Source organism: Musca domestica, unplaced genomic scaffold (assembly GCF_030504385.1).
Source record: "Musca domestica strain aabys unplaced genomic scaffold, Musca_domestica.polishedcontigs.V.1.1 12, whole genome shotgun sequence".
NCBI lineage: Eukaryota > Metazoa > Arthropoda > Insecta > Diptera > Muscidae > Musca > Musca domestica.
Genome location: NW_026712155.1, coordinates 13,418,906 through 13,432,482, shown reverse-complemented (window position 1 = coordinate 13,432,482; position 13,577 = coordinate 13,418,906). Strand labels below are relative to the sequence as shown.

At 35.9% G+C, this 13,577-nt stretch overlaps 4 protein-coding genes across 11 annotated transcripts in view; 1 reads left to right on the top strand and 3 right to left on the bottom strand.

Annotated features, from left to right (window-relative positions):
• Positions 1-1,569: 1,569 nt before the first annotated feature.
• Positions 1,570-4,148, bottom strand: LOC101900474 (probable cleavage and polyadenylation specificity factor subunit 2). Its single transcript, XM_005178481.4, has 4 exons — positions 3,933-4,148; positions 2,948-3,871; positions 2,178-2,889; positions 1,570-2,124 (listed from the first exon to the last, which is right to left on the bottom strand). Exons 1-4 carry the CDS (start codon positions 4,079-4,081, stop codon positions 1,651-1,653), a joined length of 2,259 nt encoding a protein of 752 aa, XP_005178538.2. The 5' UTR covers positions 4,082-4,148; the 3' UTR covers positions 1,570-1,650.
• Positions 4,149-4,754: 606 nt separating this feature from the next.
• Positions 4,755-5,892, top strand: LOC131800667 (adenosine deaminase-like protein). The gene has a single exon (XM_059118261.1). It carries the CDS (start codon positions 4,845-4,847, stop codon positions 5,874-5,876), a length of 1,032 nt encoding a protein of 343 aa, XP_058974244.1. The 5' UTR covers positions 4,755-4,844; the 3' UTR covers positions 5,877-5,892.
• Positions 5,856-7,854, bottom strand: LOC101888290 (zinc finger protein 182). Its single transcript, XM_005178496.4, has 3 exons — positions 7,430-7,854; positions 6,415-7,364; positions 5,856-6,356 (listed from the first exon to the last, which is right to left on the bottom strand). The coding sequence occupies exons 1-3, from the start codon at positions 7,754-7,756 to the stop codon at positions 5,885-5,887; spliced, it is 1,749 nt and encodes a 582-aa protein (XP_005178553.3). The 5' UTR covers positions 7,757-7,854; the 3' UTR covers positions 5,856-5,884.
• A 1,378-nt stretch (positions 7,855-9,232) lies between these two features.
• LOC131800666 (serine/threonine-protein phosphatase 2A 56 kDa regulatory subunit gamma isoform-like) overlaps positions 9,233-13,577 on the bottom strand; it is a 28,630-nt gene continuing 24,285 nt past the window's right edge. For 3 of the 8 annotated variants that reach the window (XM_059118257.1, XM_059118255.1, XM_059118256.1), the window contains exon 9: positions 9,786-11,250. In XM_059118257.1, the coding sequence (XP_058974240.1) occupies positions 11,110-11,250 (141 nt within the window). In that variant the 3' untranslated portion in view covers positions 9,786-11,109. The other 5 variants (XM_059118254.1, XM_059118252.1, XM_059118260.1 and 2 more) reach the window with 5 other exon arrangements.

Here is a 13,577-nt window from a genome sequence, read left to right as displayed (position 1 = left end):
ATTGTCAAATGCAACTTTATTCAAAAAAGGTTTCTATCTCTTGTTTTGTGAAAAAGCATTGGACTTATGAATATACATTATGGCAATGGCGGGACAATAAGGTGTTAAACCAATTAGACTTAATACCAACATTTATTTACGTTTTGCTTATTGTTTGATCATTGACAATTTGGCAACTAATTTCATGGTAGAAGAATGCAGGTAGTCTCATCGACACAGCTGCTGGGAAAATTAACTCTCAAATAAATTTTGGAATTAAAAATTTTGTATGAAAAATCATTCAAACTTGTAAAAAAAAATTAAAATATGCATATAATAACAACCTCCGATTGGTGTCATTTCTAAACCACTCGTTCGACAACTGTTACAATTATTCCAGTGTCAGCTCATTATATTGATAGTGTGATTTCCTTATATTTGGCTGGAAAACCACAAGTGGCTATCGTTAGACCACTCCAGCAGTTAAATGTGAAAAAATTGTTGTGTCTCGTACCATAACTCGTTACCTGGCGATACTGGTAGCGAAGCCCGACTTCAAGGACGGAAATGGACGGAAGAAAACAGCAACATCAGCAGAAATGGTTCGAAAAGTAAATAAGCTACTTGATCGAAACTCGCGTGATGGCAAAAAGTGCAAGAACTTACACCGCAACACTTGCTTCGGACTTGCTTCGCTTGGCCGAAAGTGGGATCTGACGAATTTGGTTTTCTCCGATGAGAAAACATCCGCTGTTCAGCAGTTTGTAAATAAACAAATGATCGTGTTTATTTGCCAAAGAGGTCACCTGAAAATGTGCACCTTCGGTTGGCCACCAGAACTCAAGCGTCGGCCATGGTGATGGTGTGGGCCATAACGCCATAAGAACCGATGGTCGCTCTCCGCCCGTATTAATCGACCGTGGAATCAGAATAAATGCCGAATATTATCTCGAAAATATTCTGGAGGGTGTATTAAAGCCTTTGGCACGCAAACATTTTGGCCGCAGACCTTGGACATTCCCACAGGACTCAGCAACATCGAAAATGAGGTTACTCGCTTCATTTTCCGCGCACAATGGCCACCAAGATCTCCGGTTGCCAATCCGTTGGACTATTGTGTCTGGAGTATTTTGGAAAGCAAGCGCTTCGCCGGGAATGGGCCAAAATACCTCAGAGCAACATTCGGGCAGCGTGTGACGGCTGTATTGGTCATAATTCGTGCCAAAGGTGACCAATTCGAACAAATCTAAACTTATTCTAAAATTTTATGCTATTTCCGACATTATTTACTTTCGTTCAATAAAATTTAAAAAAAATGTAAAAATTATGGCATTTGACTTTGTTGCAGTTTTTTATATCACTCTGTATGTTTGTATTAGATAACTCATGGTTGCATTTTCCAAAAAAAAATTGTTTTGTGTAAACCCTATATAATCTGCATGTGTATGATGTGAACCACCCTAAATTGTTTGCGTCTCTGCTAGACTTAGGACACCAGCCTTAAAATATGCTTTATTTTTTAGACTATTTGCCATTGAAAAATTATTTACCAGACATTATTTTCATTCTTTTAACTTAATTTACCCAAGTTGTGTTCTTCTTCCCATCGAAAATAAAATCTTTTTTCATTTCTTCTTAGAACAAAGACTTTTCCCATTAAAATATATTTCCTTAAACAATAGCATATTGTTCGTACAACAGCTCACGTATCTTATAATATTCCTCCGATAGACAACCCTCCATTGTCACTTTACCCGTATCAATGCGACGCAAGGCCAACGAACCGTTGCAGCACCACAGCACACCACCGGAAAATTCCGAATTGATATTGTTACGCATAAGGATCTGTTTGAAATCGGACAATTTCAATTCATTAATTAAGACGGAATTGTGTACAGGTATTTCATCCGTTTCCAATGATTCCAGTGTGAGGGTTCTCTCCTCTGTCGTCGTTTCGGTGACATCATTATCGGCTTCGCTGTTTTGATTGGTGGCAGCCGCATCAATGGCTTGGGTACGCATACCAATGCGGGCATCAATCCATGCCACTTCGGCATCTTTGCCTTTTTGGAATTGCAATTGGGCCACAAGGCCCTCGGTTAGGCGGACTTGATAAATGTGGGTCTCCGTTGTGACATCCACAGTCTGTAAAGAGTGGATTTTTGGAAAGGAGTATGGAATTGAATTATTGCACTTACCTCCCCCTTGTGTGGTGCAAACACCCGGGCGCCAATGTTTTGTTCACAATGCCTGGCCACGGCCATTGTGGCCTCCTCCACGCCATGCACCACAATGACACGTCTGGGCCGTAATTGTGAGAGAATTTTTAGCATAGATTCTCCATCCGATCTCCCCTCAAAATCGATGCGTTGTATTTGGGCATTAATCTCTATGGTTTTGCGTTGCACAATACACTTGGTGGGTTTTTCTAGCAACTGGACATCATCATCTGTTGTGGATTTTTCTCCCTTCACATCTTCTTTTTTAACATTTTCCTTATTCGACTCCTCCATATTGACATCGTATGCCATATCGGCAATACGATAATCCTCCAAATTGATAATTTCTCCATACTCATCACATTTGATTTTCTCTTCGTGGAAGGGAAACATGACATGATGCCTCTTGTTGGACTTAAAGAATCCTGTGTGTTGTTTACCCTCCGGCCTTATCACTATATCGTGTTTCCCCGTTATAATGCTCATTTCGATGTCATCATCTGAATCGGAGCTGCTCTCCTCATCGACATCTTGTTTGACTATCAAACGATTGACTTTTTCTCCTTGAATGCGCAAATACTCTTCAAGTTCGGCACCCTCCAATTCGACGCGTCTTCTAATGTCCAGTTCTATTTTACGGCCTGGAGTGTGATTGTCTACCAAATCCATGGCCAGGGTTCCCAGAGAGGTTCTGAAACATAAAACATCAAAAGAAACGAAAAAATATAGATGCTCTCATGTCCACTTACCGTGAGGTAAAAATAATGCTGTTATTGGGATTCCCAGCCCATTGTACAAACAGCTCCCTTGTGAAACCACTTTCCATATCCGGTTCACTGGCCAGCACAACCTTTGGTCCGGGCAGTAATGCTAGCTCCGCCAAACTATGACACAGCTGCATGTGTTTAAATTGAAAGGGATTATTGCGAGCCCCCTCAAATGTCTTCATCAATTTATCACTCATCCATTCTATCTGGGATTTGGCGAATTCAATAACATTATAAGAGAAATTATTCAACAAGGCCAGGGTATAGGCCATAAGGCCAGATTCTTTATTTTTCCACAACTGATCCAACATGTGAGCCAATTCCAATACCCTACCCGCCGTATCAACAGCAATTAGGACATTTCCATTTCCCCGCAAAGTCTGTAAAATATTGGTCATAAGTTTTTCATCTCTTGCCCTGCGCCGTGCCTGTTGATACAGCGCATTAAAGGCATCAGTTATCAGCAATGAAGGTCTTTGCAGCCTCTCCAATTCACAGCCATTGAGATGGCGTTCTTTTTTGTGATTGAAATCCGTGGCATAGACAATATCCTCTTCGCCCACCTTGAGGATCTTCCATATGGTACCACCAATCATGTGACCAGCAGGCAAAGGGGTAATTGCAATTCCATAGGCTTTGCCTTTCAGCGACACCGTTTGGTTATATTTCAATTGAATAATTTTATCAAATGCTGCATCCACATCGTCCAGCGAGAACAAATCGAAATCATACATGTTGAAGTGGGACATGTACAGATCATACATAAACATTTGTCCCATTTTATGTACGGGTATGGTAGCATAAATCGGACAATTCAGACCCAATTTTCCCACCAAATATGGCAAGGCACCCAGGTGGTACACATCCGGATGGGAGAGCAGTACTGCATCAATACTATGTACATGTCTGGAAGAGAGACAGGTCAATTGTTAATGGTTAATGAAATACATCCATATGCTGATCCTACCTCTTTACTTCCTTGATAAAATTTGCATCAAACTTTTCATCCCAGCCACAATCGAGCATGATTTTGACTTCATCAATTTGCAGGATATAACATGGGGGCGTCTCGTCCATGGCCCCCGAAACGGTGTGTAATTTAATAATAGAAGTCATTTTGTTGGATGTTTTCGTCCTCTTTTATGGAGAAATCATTAAATTTCTGATTTTAATAAATTTTGTGCGAAAGTAAACAAATGAATGCGGCATTTGGAAAGAGAGAAACGTCAGATCGCTCTTTGTGCGTGTTAGTGAACAACGTTTCGTAAGATAGCATATTAAGCCATGCTATATTACGTTACGTGGTTATGTCTTTCGGACAACAAAACTTTTTTTAATAAGTTGTGGGATAAAGGCGGGAGTGGCCCTTTTTTCTCCATTGCAATCCTGCATATTCATTAAAATAGTTACTTTCAATTTCGAATGGTTTTGTGGTTTCATTTCATTTACATTGCAAAAATTGCAACTAGTTCATTGGTTTCCATGGAATATCGCATAGAGAAAGACTGACTAAAAGAACTAGCTCACATAGTCCCATTCAACAATTTGGTTGTAAAAACACTAAATTCTACAACTTATGGATTTAATTTGCAATGACGGAGTACATCGCATTGTCTAAAGCAATAAGACAATAAAGATGAATATGATATTTGTCCTAATTTGTTAAAATTCACGTTGTCTTCACGTTCTTGTAAAATAGCTAGCATACGAACGGAAATCGATTTATAAATCCCTAACCGCTTTTCAGTCTATAAATCCCTGGATTAGTTGTTTGGCGCCTGGGATGAGGGGATCTCATTGGAGATAATTTAGAAGACCAACTTTGACTGATATATTCTGGAAAAATAAAGAAATCAGCATAAACTATACCTTATTCAAGATGCAACCTTCATTTTTTGAAAACATGCCCAAAATTGAGCTTCATGCTCATTTAAATGGCTCATTGAAAATGGATTCAATTCGTGAACTAGGACTACAGCTGTATGGAGAAAACAGTTCGGATTTTTTAAAACGCATTCAAGAATTTACAACATTTCCAGAAGAAATGGACGCTGATAAGCTATCGAAATGTTTTCAAAAATTTGCATTTATGCATGAGCTAACATCCAGCAGAAAAGGTCTTCAATTAGCCACGCAAATGGTCATACGAGACTTTGCCCGCGATAATGTTATCTACTTGGAACTGAGAACAACTCCCAAAAACAATGAGCACATGACACGCAGAGAGTATTTGGAAACTATTTTGAAGGCAATACAAGCATCCAGAGAAGCTTATGACGGGATAATTGTAAAACTATTAATCTCCATTGACCGCTCCCAAGGTCTAGATGCGGCCGAAGAAATTGTAAATTTGGCCATTGAAATGAAGAGTCAATATCCCACCATTGTTAGGGGAATGGATCTGAGTGGTAACCCGGCTAAGGGCCACTTTAAAGATTTCCTCCCATCATTGGAAAAGGCCAAAAAGGCGGATTTACACCTAGCCTTACATTGTGCTGAAATTGACAATGAAGATGAAGCCCAGGAGATGTTGGATTTTCAATTCGATAGATGTGGCCATGGCACATTTCTAACCCTCAAACAAATGCAGCAATGTAAAGAACAAAATATTACCATAGAATGTTGCCTGACCAGCAACGTTAAGTGTGGAACAGTAAAGGACTATGATATGCATCATTTTAAACGACTCCATGATAATGGCATACGCAGCGTTATTTGTACTGACGATTGTGGGGTATTTGATAGCACGCTTAGTCAAGAATTGGCCATAGCTTCTAAGGTATTTTCACTGAATCGAAACAATATTCATGGCTTGTGCATAAATGCCATAGCTGCTGAATTTTGTGATGACAATGAGAAAACTGATTTACGCCAAAGAATTGACAAATACTTTGCAGATAATACGGAATAAAGCCTTTATTATGTCACTTCGTTTGTTTGAAAATCTTCTTCATTTTCTATAAAATCGCCGAAAACGTCCATGTCGCCAGAGAGACCAGCTACCCCAGCAGACTGCTCAATTAAATTATCCGCATCAATTTGCAGTATCGAATGCGTTCGCATATGCTGCTCAAGAGATGCTCTTTTCATATAACTCTTCGGACAAAACTGGCATTTGTGTTTCTTTGCTCCAGTGTGGGTGGTTAGATGGTTTTTCCAGTCGGATCTTTGACGAAAACTTTTGTCGCAAAAACTACAAGGATATGGCTTTTCGCCGGTATGTGTTCTCATGTGCAATTCCAGCAGAAATACCCGCGTAAACTTTTTCTGGCACACAGTACAAGAGTGAGGCCTCTCTCCGGTATGTGTCAGCATGTGGACATCTAGATTGCCCCGTTCATAAAATGCTTTGCCACAAATCGAACACACAAAATCTGCTTGGCCTATGTGTCTGTGAATATATCTCATTAGTGTATGCTTGAAATAATTCAAATCCCAAAATCTTTTACCTTTTAACATGGGAATTCAGTGACGACTGGGTTTTGAATGATTTATCACAATACTGACATTGAAAGGGCCTCTCGCCAGTGTGTGTTCGCAAATGCATTCGCAGAGCAAAAGGGGTTTGAAACACTCGCTCACAATAAACACATCTTCTGTCGTTTTCTATATGCTCATTGCTCAGATTCGATTTTTGTACTTTTCTCCCCTTTTCCTCACTGCTTAGCTCTTCATCGGAACACGGCTCCTTACAATCTTTGGCATGTTGCAATAATCCCATTTCCGATGAGAACCAATGATCACATATCGTACACGCATAACATTGTGTGAGCGCATGTGTTTTTTGTAGATGCTTACGCAGATTAATCGACTGAACAAATGCCGCTCCACAAATATCACATGTATAGGATTTTTGCTTTTTCACTCTGATGGGCATTGACTTAATGAATGCGCTATTTGAGAGGTCTATGTGAACTTCGAAATCATTCGTATTTGGCTCATAACTAATGCTAGGGGTATTTTCTTCTATCACCATATCATGGGGATTTTCAAAGGTATTAACAACTTCATCATTATGTTCTTCTACTTCCTGTATAATTTCCTCGGATTGATGTGTGAATTGTTCAACATCCACAACTTCTTCCTCAATAATGGGCTCCTCCAAGTTGTCTGGATTAATCAAGGTTGACAAATCGCCATTGGTTTCCTCATGGTCAGCCTCGGTCATTTCAAAATTGTTTTCCTTCGGCTCCTCTGTGGAATAGGCCATATTCTGTTCCTTGCAGCTTTCATTTTCTTCTAAATCGTCTTCATTGTTATTATTAACGTTACCCTCCTTCAAAAGTCCTTCATAGACTTCCTTTGATTTGGCACATTTATCTCGAAATTTAGCCGAAATTAAAAGTTCTCGGGTACATTCTTCACAGAGATATTTCGGAAATATATCATCGTTTTCAACCTAAAATGGGAAATATGTTGTAGTCGCCTCACATTCCTCCACAAGCTGAAATGACAACAACCCACCTGTATGCCACCACATTTTTCAAGCAACGAGCTAAGACTAGTTTCCAAGTCTTCTAGCTCATCGAAGACATTGATTAGCACCTGCTGTTCATGCAGACAAACTCTACATGTTAATTCATTTATGCTAAGCATAATTAAACCGCAAATTGAATGGACTTTGAAGAGCAAATCGAATGAGCGCCTGGGAAACGTGGGACGTCCCCAACGGAACAAATAAGAAATCAAAATGAAATGCCCGATAAAAAAGAACGAGAAAGCAAAATCCCCGAGGGACCTCTGTTGTTTACGAATGAGACATGAGGAAATCGAACCGCTGGCTACATTCATTAAATGAACCGGGGAGTAAGTTCCTTCAACTCGAGGCCGGCTTTAGGTAGTCATTTTGACGCCGTTAACTTTTTTTAACGTGTTCATATGGCAATATTTATTATTTATATTTTTTGTTTTTAATGTGGTTCTGACCAGTCGTGAGTACACACGGATTACAAAGCCATTTAAATTTTAAGAAAACGCCGTCACAGTTATAAAGAAGGCTAGTGAACGAAGCGATGCGTGAGAAACGTGAAAATCAAAAAATAATTATTCAGTAGGGTTCTAGAAGATCGATAAAAATTTGCTGTACAGGGCATTAGAAACGCATTTCGTCCATTGAAAGGTCTGTTATTCACTTTAAACGAGCGACAAATCAATTGATGGTAGGTTCACATGACAAAGTAATTTTATGTTTGTTTTGGACAGCATTCAGTATTTGGGATATCTTAATGCAAAATTAAAACCAGTTTCAAAATATACAAACAGACTTACCTATGTTAAGTGAATTTTAACAGTTTTTTTTTTTTCAAAGTTCTGCTCTGTAATTGTGTTGTTATTATGCTATCATGTTTCGGATGTTAGCAGCGTCTCTATATATTTCTCACATAAACTTTTTTCCATAAAGCAATGTGTCTAGCCTCTACCATTCCATGTTCTTGACACTTTTAAAGTAGGGTTGACGAGGTAGAGCCATGAAAAACCTTAATTTTGTGGGTAAACGTACGTTTACATACAAATTTTTAACCACGTATAATTTTTCTATAACAAAGAATTTGACGTTGGAAAACACGCGTGCTGTAAAATGGTCTGTTCCAGAACTGCAGTAAATGGAAAAATGTTTACAGCTGCTGGAACAATGAACTGTCAAACTAATTTTGAAACTAAAAATTTTTAATGAAAAATTATTGAAATTTGTAAGAGTTGTTGAAATTCTCATATCTAACAACCTCCGATTGGCGTCGTATAAGAAAAAATACAAAAAATTACTTATTTTCGAAAAAAAAAAACATTTTAAAAATGTTGACATATCAATGTTCCCAAGCGTTGATGCATCTACCTATATTCTTCTATAAGAAAATCAGTTGTCAAGCTGATCGATTTTCTGTACTCTACTTTAGTTGAAGTATAGTTGTGTTTTGTTATTTTGGCAGTTGGCAGCGCCACGATACAATATTTTTATTCTTGTAAACTTCGTATTTTGTGAAAAAAGTTACTTTTTATTAAAATTTTTAAAAACAGGACCTTGTAGCTTTTCTTGCAAAAGAACGCGCTGTCTTAGATTTTTTTCAACTTATTATGCCATGATGACCCACAACATTCAAAATGATGTTAGGATAATATAAGTTTTTTTATAAATATACAAGTACCGTTTATTTTCGTCAATAATACATATATGTATATATAGAGTATTTGTGATTTTTTTTGTTTTGTTTTCATTAATACATTTTATTTGTTTTTATAAAAAAGCATTTACAACAGAGTGTTGACACGTATTTTTGTGTGTGTATATTTTCTTTTTTTATGATTTCAATTAATCTTTTCTTAAGAAATAATTATTATTATAATATAGTTTATTTTGTGTTCTGGTTTTGTATATGTATGTTTGTTTGTTTGTTGTATTGTTTCTTATGTTTATTCTTTACCATCAGTTTTTAGGTTTCTTTTGCTTTTAGCTTAATAATTAATATATATTGTATTATTGTTATCTATTATTATTATTATTATTATGCAGCATATACACATTGTTGTTGTTGTTGTCGGTTTGTTTATAGTTTTGCACGATGCATACATACTACACATCATATATTTAAATATATATATTCATATATGTGTGTGTCTGTGTTCCAGTGTGTGTGTTTGTGATAGTTATTATTATACTGTATAGTTATTATTTAATATTTATATAGAGTTTACATGTTGTAACAAATAAATTAACCATTTCTTTTTTCATAGCTAATAATAAAACTCTCCTTAATAATGTGTTAAAGTTAATAAAATATTGTATGTAACTCCTATAATATTTGTTTCACTGCAAAATAAAAAGAAAAAGAGAAGATTTTTTTTGTTTAAATATTATCATTCAATTGTAATTGTGTTTTGAAATTTGTAGTTTTCTTTGTGTTGTTGGTGGTCACAGCCGCGTAGCTGGAATGGCGGCTGACAGAAATGTTTGCATATCCATTTGTTTTTTAATTAAAACGGAAAAAAATGTCCACAAAAATACACAATTATTTAACATGCATTATTAGAAAAAAATGTAGAGCAAAAATTAATAACATTTTAAATCATGCTTCTAGGACAAATATAAATTTAAAAAAAAAATCGGCAAATACAATTTCATAATGTATAATTTATTATGGTCAAAACCCATTATTTTTGTTCTTAAAAAATATAGCTTTATTTCTTCTTTAGAATGCCAAAAAAACTTAAGAATTGTTGAATGCCCAACTTGATCGATGGTGTGTACACCACTTGAGTTGATAAATGCATTTGTCTCCTGTGATATGTGCTCTTATCAGTTGGCAACGCCATTGTACTAAAGCTGATTCCCCCAATGAATATGTGTCTCCTACTTGTTTGATAGTGAGTACTGCTCTCAAAATGACGAATAGATTTGACTGTTACAAACGGTAAACTTAGCAGTTGGCAACGCCATTGAAACTAGTTGATTTCCGTGACACTGATCTATGTAAACAGATTTACTTTCAAATAAATGATGATGGAAATATATAAATCCAATTAAAAAAGAAATGTTTCGATCAAAAAATCACCTTCAACCTTAAGTGGGTATATTTTTAAAAACTCCCGTCTAGAATTTCTGCAAGTTCTGTTGTCCATAACCCAAAATATGACCAATTGGATTTTTTTTAAATACAATATAACCTATGTATTTAATTGAATATGTAATTCATTTTTTTTGGTTGTATTAAAAATAAAATATTTTGTTTCCATTGTTGTTTTAAAAAAAAAATATTTATATATTCTTTAATTTGTTATATTGATATAAATTGAAAATAATATATGGAATTTGTATTGTATTCTTTGTGTGTAAGGGAGATGGGCGGTGTATGTGTGTGGTTGGTGTGTTATAAGTGCATTGCTTATATAGAAGAAAAAAAATAAAGTTTAATCATTGTTTGTTTTTCTTTTTTGTTTTACTGTTGAATGTTATTGATTTTGGCTTAATATGCAACGTATTGTTTGTCTCTAACGCCTGCGTTCTGCTGCTGTTTTAAGAAAACAGAAGATGTCTTTTGGTGTAATAAAATTGGAATAGGTTTCATGTTTCACTAGAGCAGCCGTCCGTCTTTAACGTTTCAAAAAAATGTTTTTTTGTTTCTCTTTTGCCAAGCTGTGTGTGCTGGCATTTAACACGCATTTGCATCTGGCGGAGTTTTCAAATATTCATCTGGCCTCTTGTGCTCAAATAGAGCATGGACAATGCCGCTATCAGCTGGCAAATCAGATTTTCGTCTTAGCAATGGTTTATCCAAATTACGTGGCGATTTCTGAGAATTGAAATGTGTTTTTGTTGTTGTTCACACCAAGTAGCACAATACACAAACAAAATTAGTGTTTTTTTTTTATAAATTAACATAAATACATACATTTTTCAAACACAAAACAAAGGAGGGGTTTTGGGGAGTTATATGTTTGTATATATGTATATAGAGTAATACCACAAGTTTACATTTTTAAATATATAGATATAGTAGCAGTACAAAGCGCCTTTTGTTAATATTAGCAATATTTGTTACAAAAAGAAGAAGAAGATGTTCTACATTGTATTTTATGACAAGGCAAGACACAACATTTAAAGAAATATTTTTTTGTTTGTTTCTTTTTACTCTAATAAAGCTACGTAACGCTAAAAACAAAGAGAAAAACTCAAGAAGTTAGTCACAGATTAGGAAAAAAGTAGAGATTATTTTTGAAAAAAAAAACTACAATACAATACACAAAAAATATAAATGGAAAGAATTTAGTAAGTTAGCTACAATATAAAAAGGATAGCTACACAAAAATATTCAAGTATTGAAGTGAGGTTATGTTTTTTTTATGTTTGGCTTTTAAAAGAAGCTCCCTACGAAAATTGTAATAAAGTTTAGAGAGGTTTTGTATAGGCCAAAGGTCATATCAAAAATAAACATTGGTGGATTTTTTATGAATTTTAAAAAGGAGGATTTGTTGAAGTTTATTTAAAGTATTTTTTTAACTATTTCGGTTTTATTAAGATGATATTCTGACTTTGAAAACCATTTAAAGAAGGTAAAAGCTCAGTATTTCTATAGAATTTTTATAAGACAATCCTCGGTTTTTCTCATCCAAAATCCACTTTAAAGTTCGCGAATTTCCCCTGCAAAACATTTTTAGATATCCCACTTAAACATCTTCAAAACAAGTAAAAAAAGATATCAGTCGGTTTTGTCGGCAGTGTGAGATGAAAAAACTGCAACCAACTTCAGACTGCTGTCATTTCTAAGCCACTCGTCCGACAGCTGTTAAAATTATTCCAAGCGTACAAAAGCATTTTGGTGAGAATTTTCCAGAAAAAAAGATATTCGTGATGGAATTCAAGCGTGATAGTGTGATTTCTTTTTATTTGGCTGAAAAACCACAAGTGGCTATCGTTAGAACACCCTAGCATTTAAATGTGACAAAAATCTTGTGTCTCGTACCATCACTTGTTACCTGGTGATACTGGTAGCGTAGCCCGACGTCAAGAAAGTGGACGGAAGAAAACAGCAACATCAGCAGAAATGGTTCGAAAAGTAAAGAAGCGACTTGATCGAAACTCGCGTCGCAGTCCGCAGCACGAAAAATTGATCGTGAGCTGAACATATCGCAATATTCCATTCGGCAAATACTGAAAATTGATCTCGGGCTAAAGCCATTGAAATGCCAAAAAGTGCAAGAACTTATACCCCAACCGCAACAGAAAGAAAATAGACTCAAGAGAACTAAAGAAATGCTTCGCTTGGCCGAAAGAGGTGAACTGTCGAATTTGGTTCTGTCCGTTGAGAAAACATTAGTTGTCCAGCAGTTTGTAAACAAACGAAATGCTCGTGTTTACTTGCCAAAGAGGTCAATGAAAAATACCAAAGTATCGATCACCTCAAGCAAAATGGGTCAAAATACTGCAGAGCAACATTCGTGCAGCGTGTGACGGTTTCATTGCCCGTTTGAAGGCCATAATTCGTGCCAAAGGTGTACAAATCGAACAAATCTAAACTTATTCTAAAATTTAATGTTATTTCCGACATTTTTGCTTTCATTCAATAAAATTTAAAAGAAAAAAATGTAAAGGTTATGGCTTTCGACTTTGCTGCAGGTTTTTTTTATCTCACCCTGTATGTCTGAGGGTATTTAGACAACATAGTCTCGGCTTTATAGACAGCATATTACTCTGTCTAATAAATCTACACAACTTTTTCCTTAGACACCCTTAAACGAATACACAACCTCTCCCAAAAAACACGACTTATCCTTTAAAATCCACAACAACTTTAGACGCCTTTAAAATTTACAACGTCTTTCTCGAATAGAAGCTACCTAAAAAATTACTAAAATTAATTACTCACAGTCCTCAAAGGAATCTCGACTTTCCCCATAGACACTCCATTATAGCATACACGACTTCTTTCATATACGATTTATTTTCCTTAACTTAAAAGAATACACGACTTCCCCCTTAAACTCCCCTTGAAGGATAAACGACTTCGTTTTTAGACTCCCCTTGTTTGATACACGGATTCTTCATTGGACAGTCCATTGAAAATACACAACACTTTTTAATTAATAGAATAATAAAAATTCTCTTCGACTTCATCCTCAA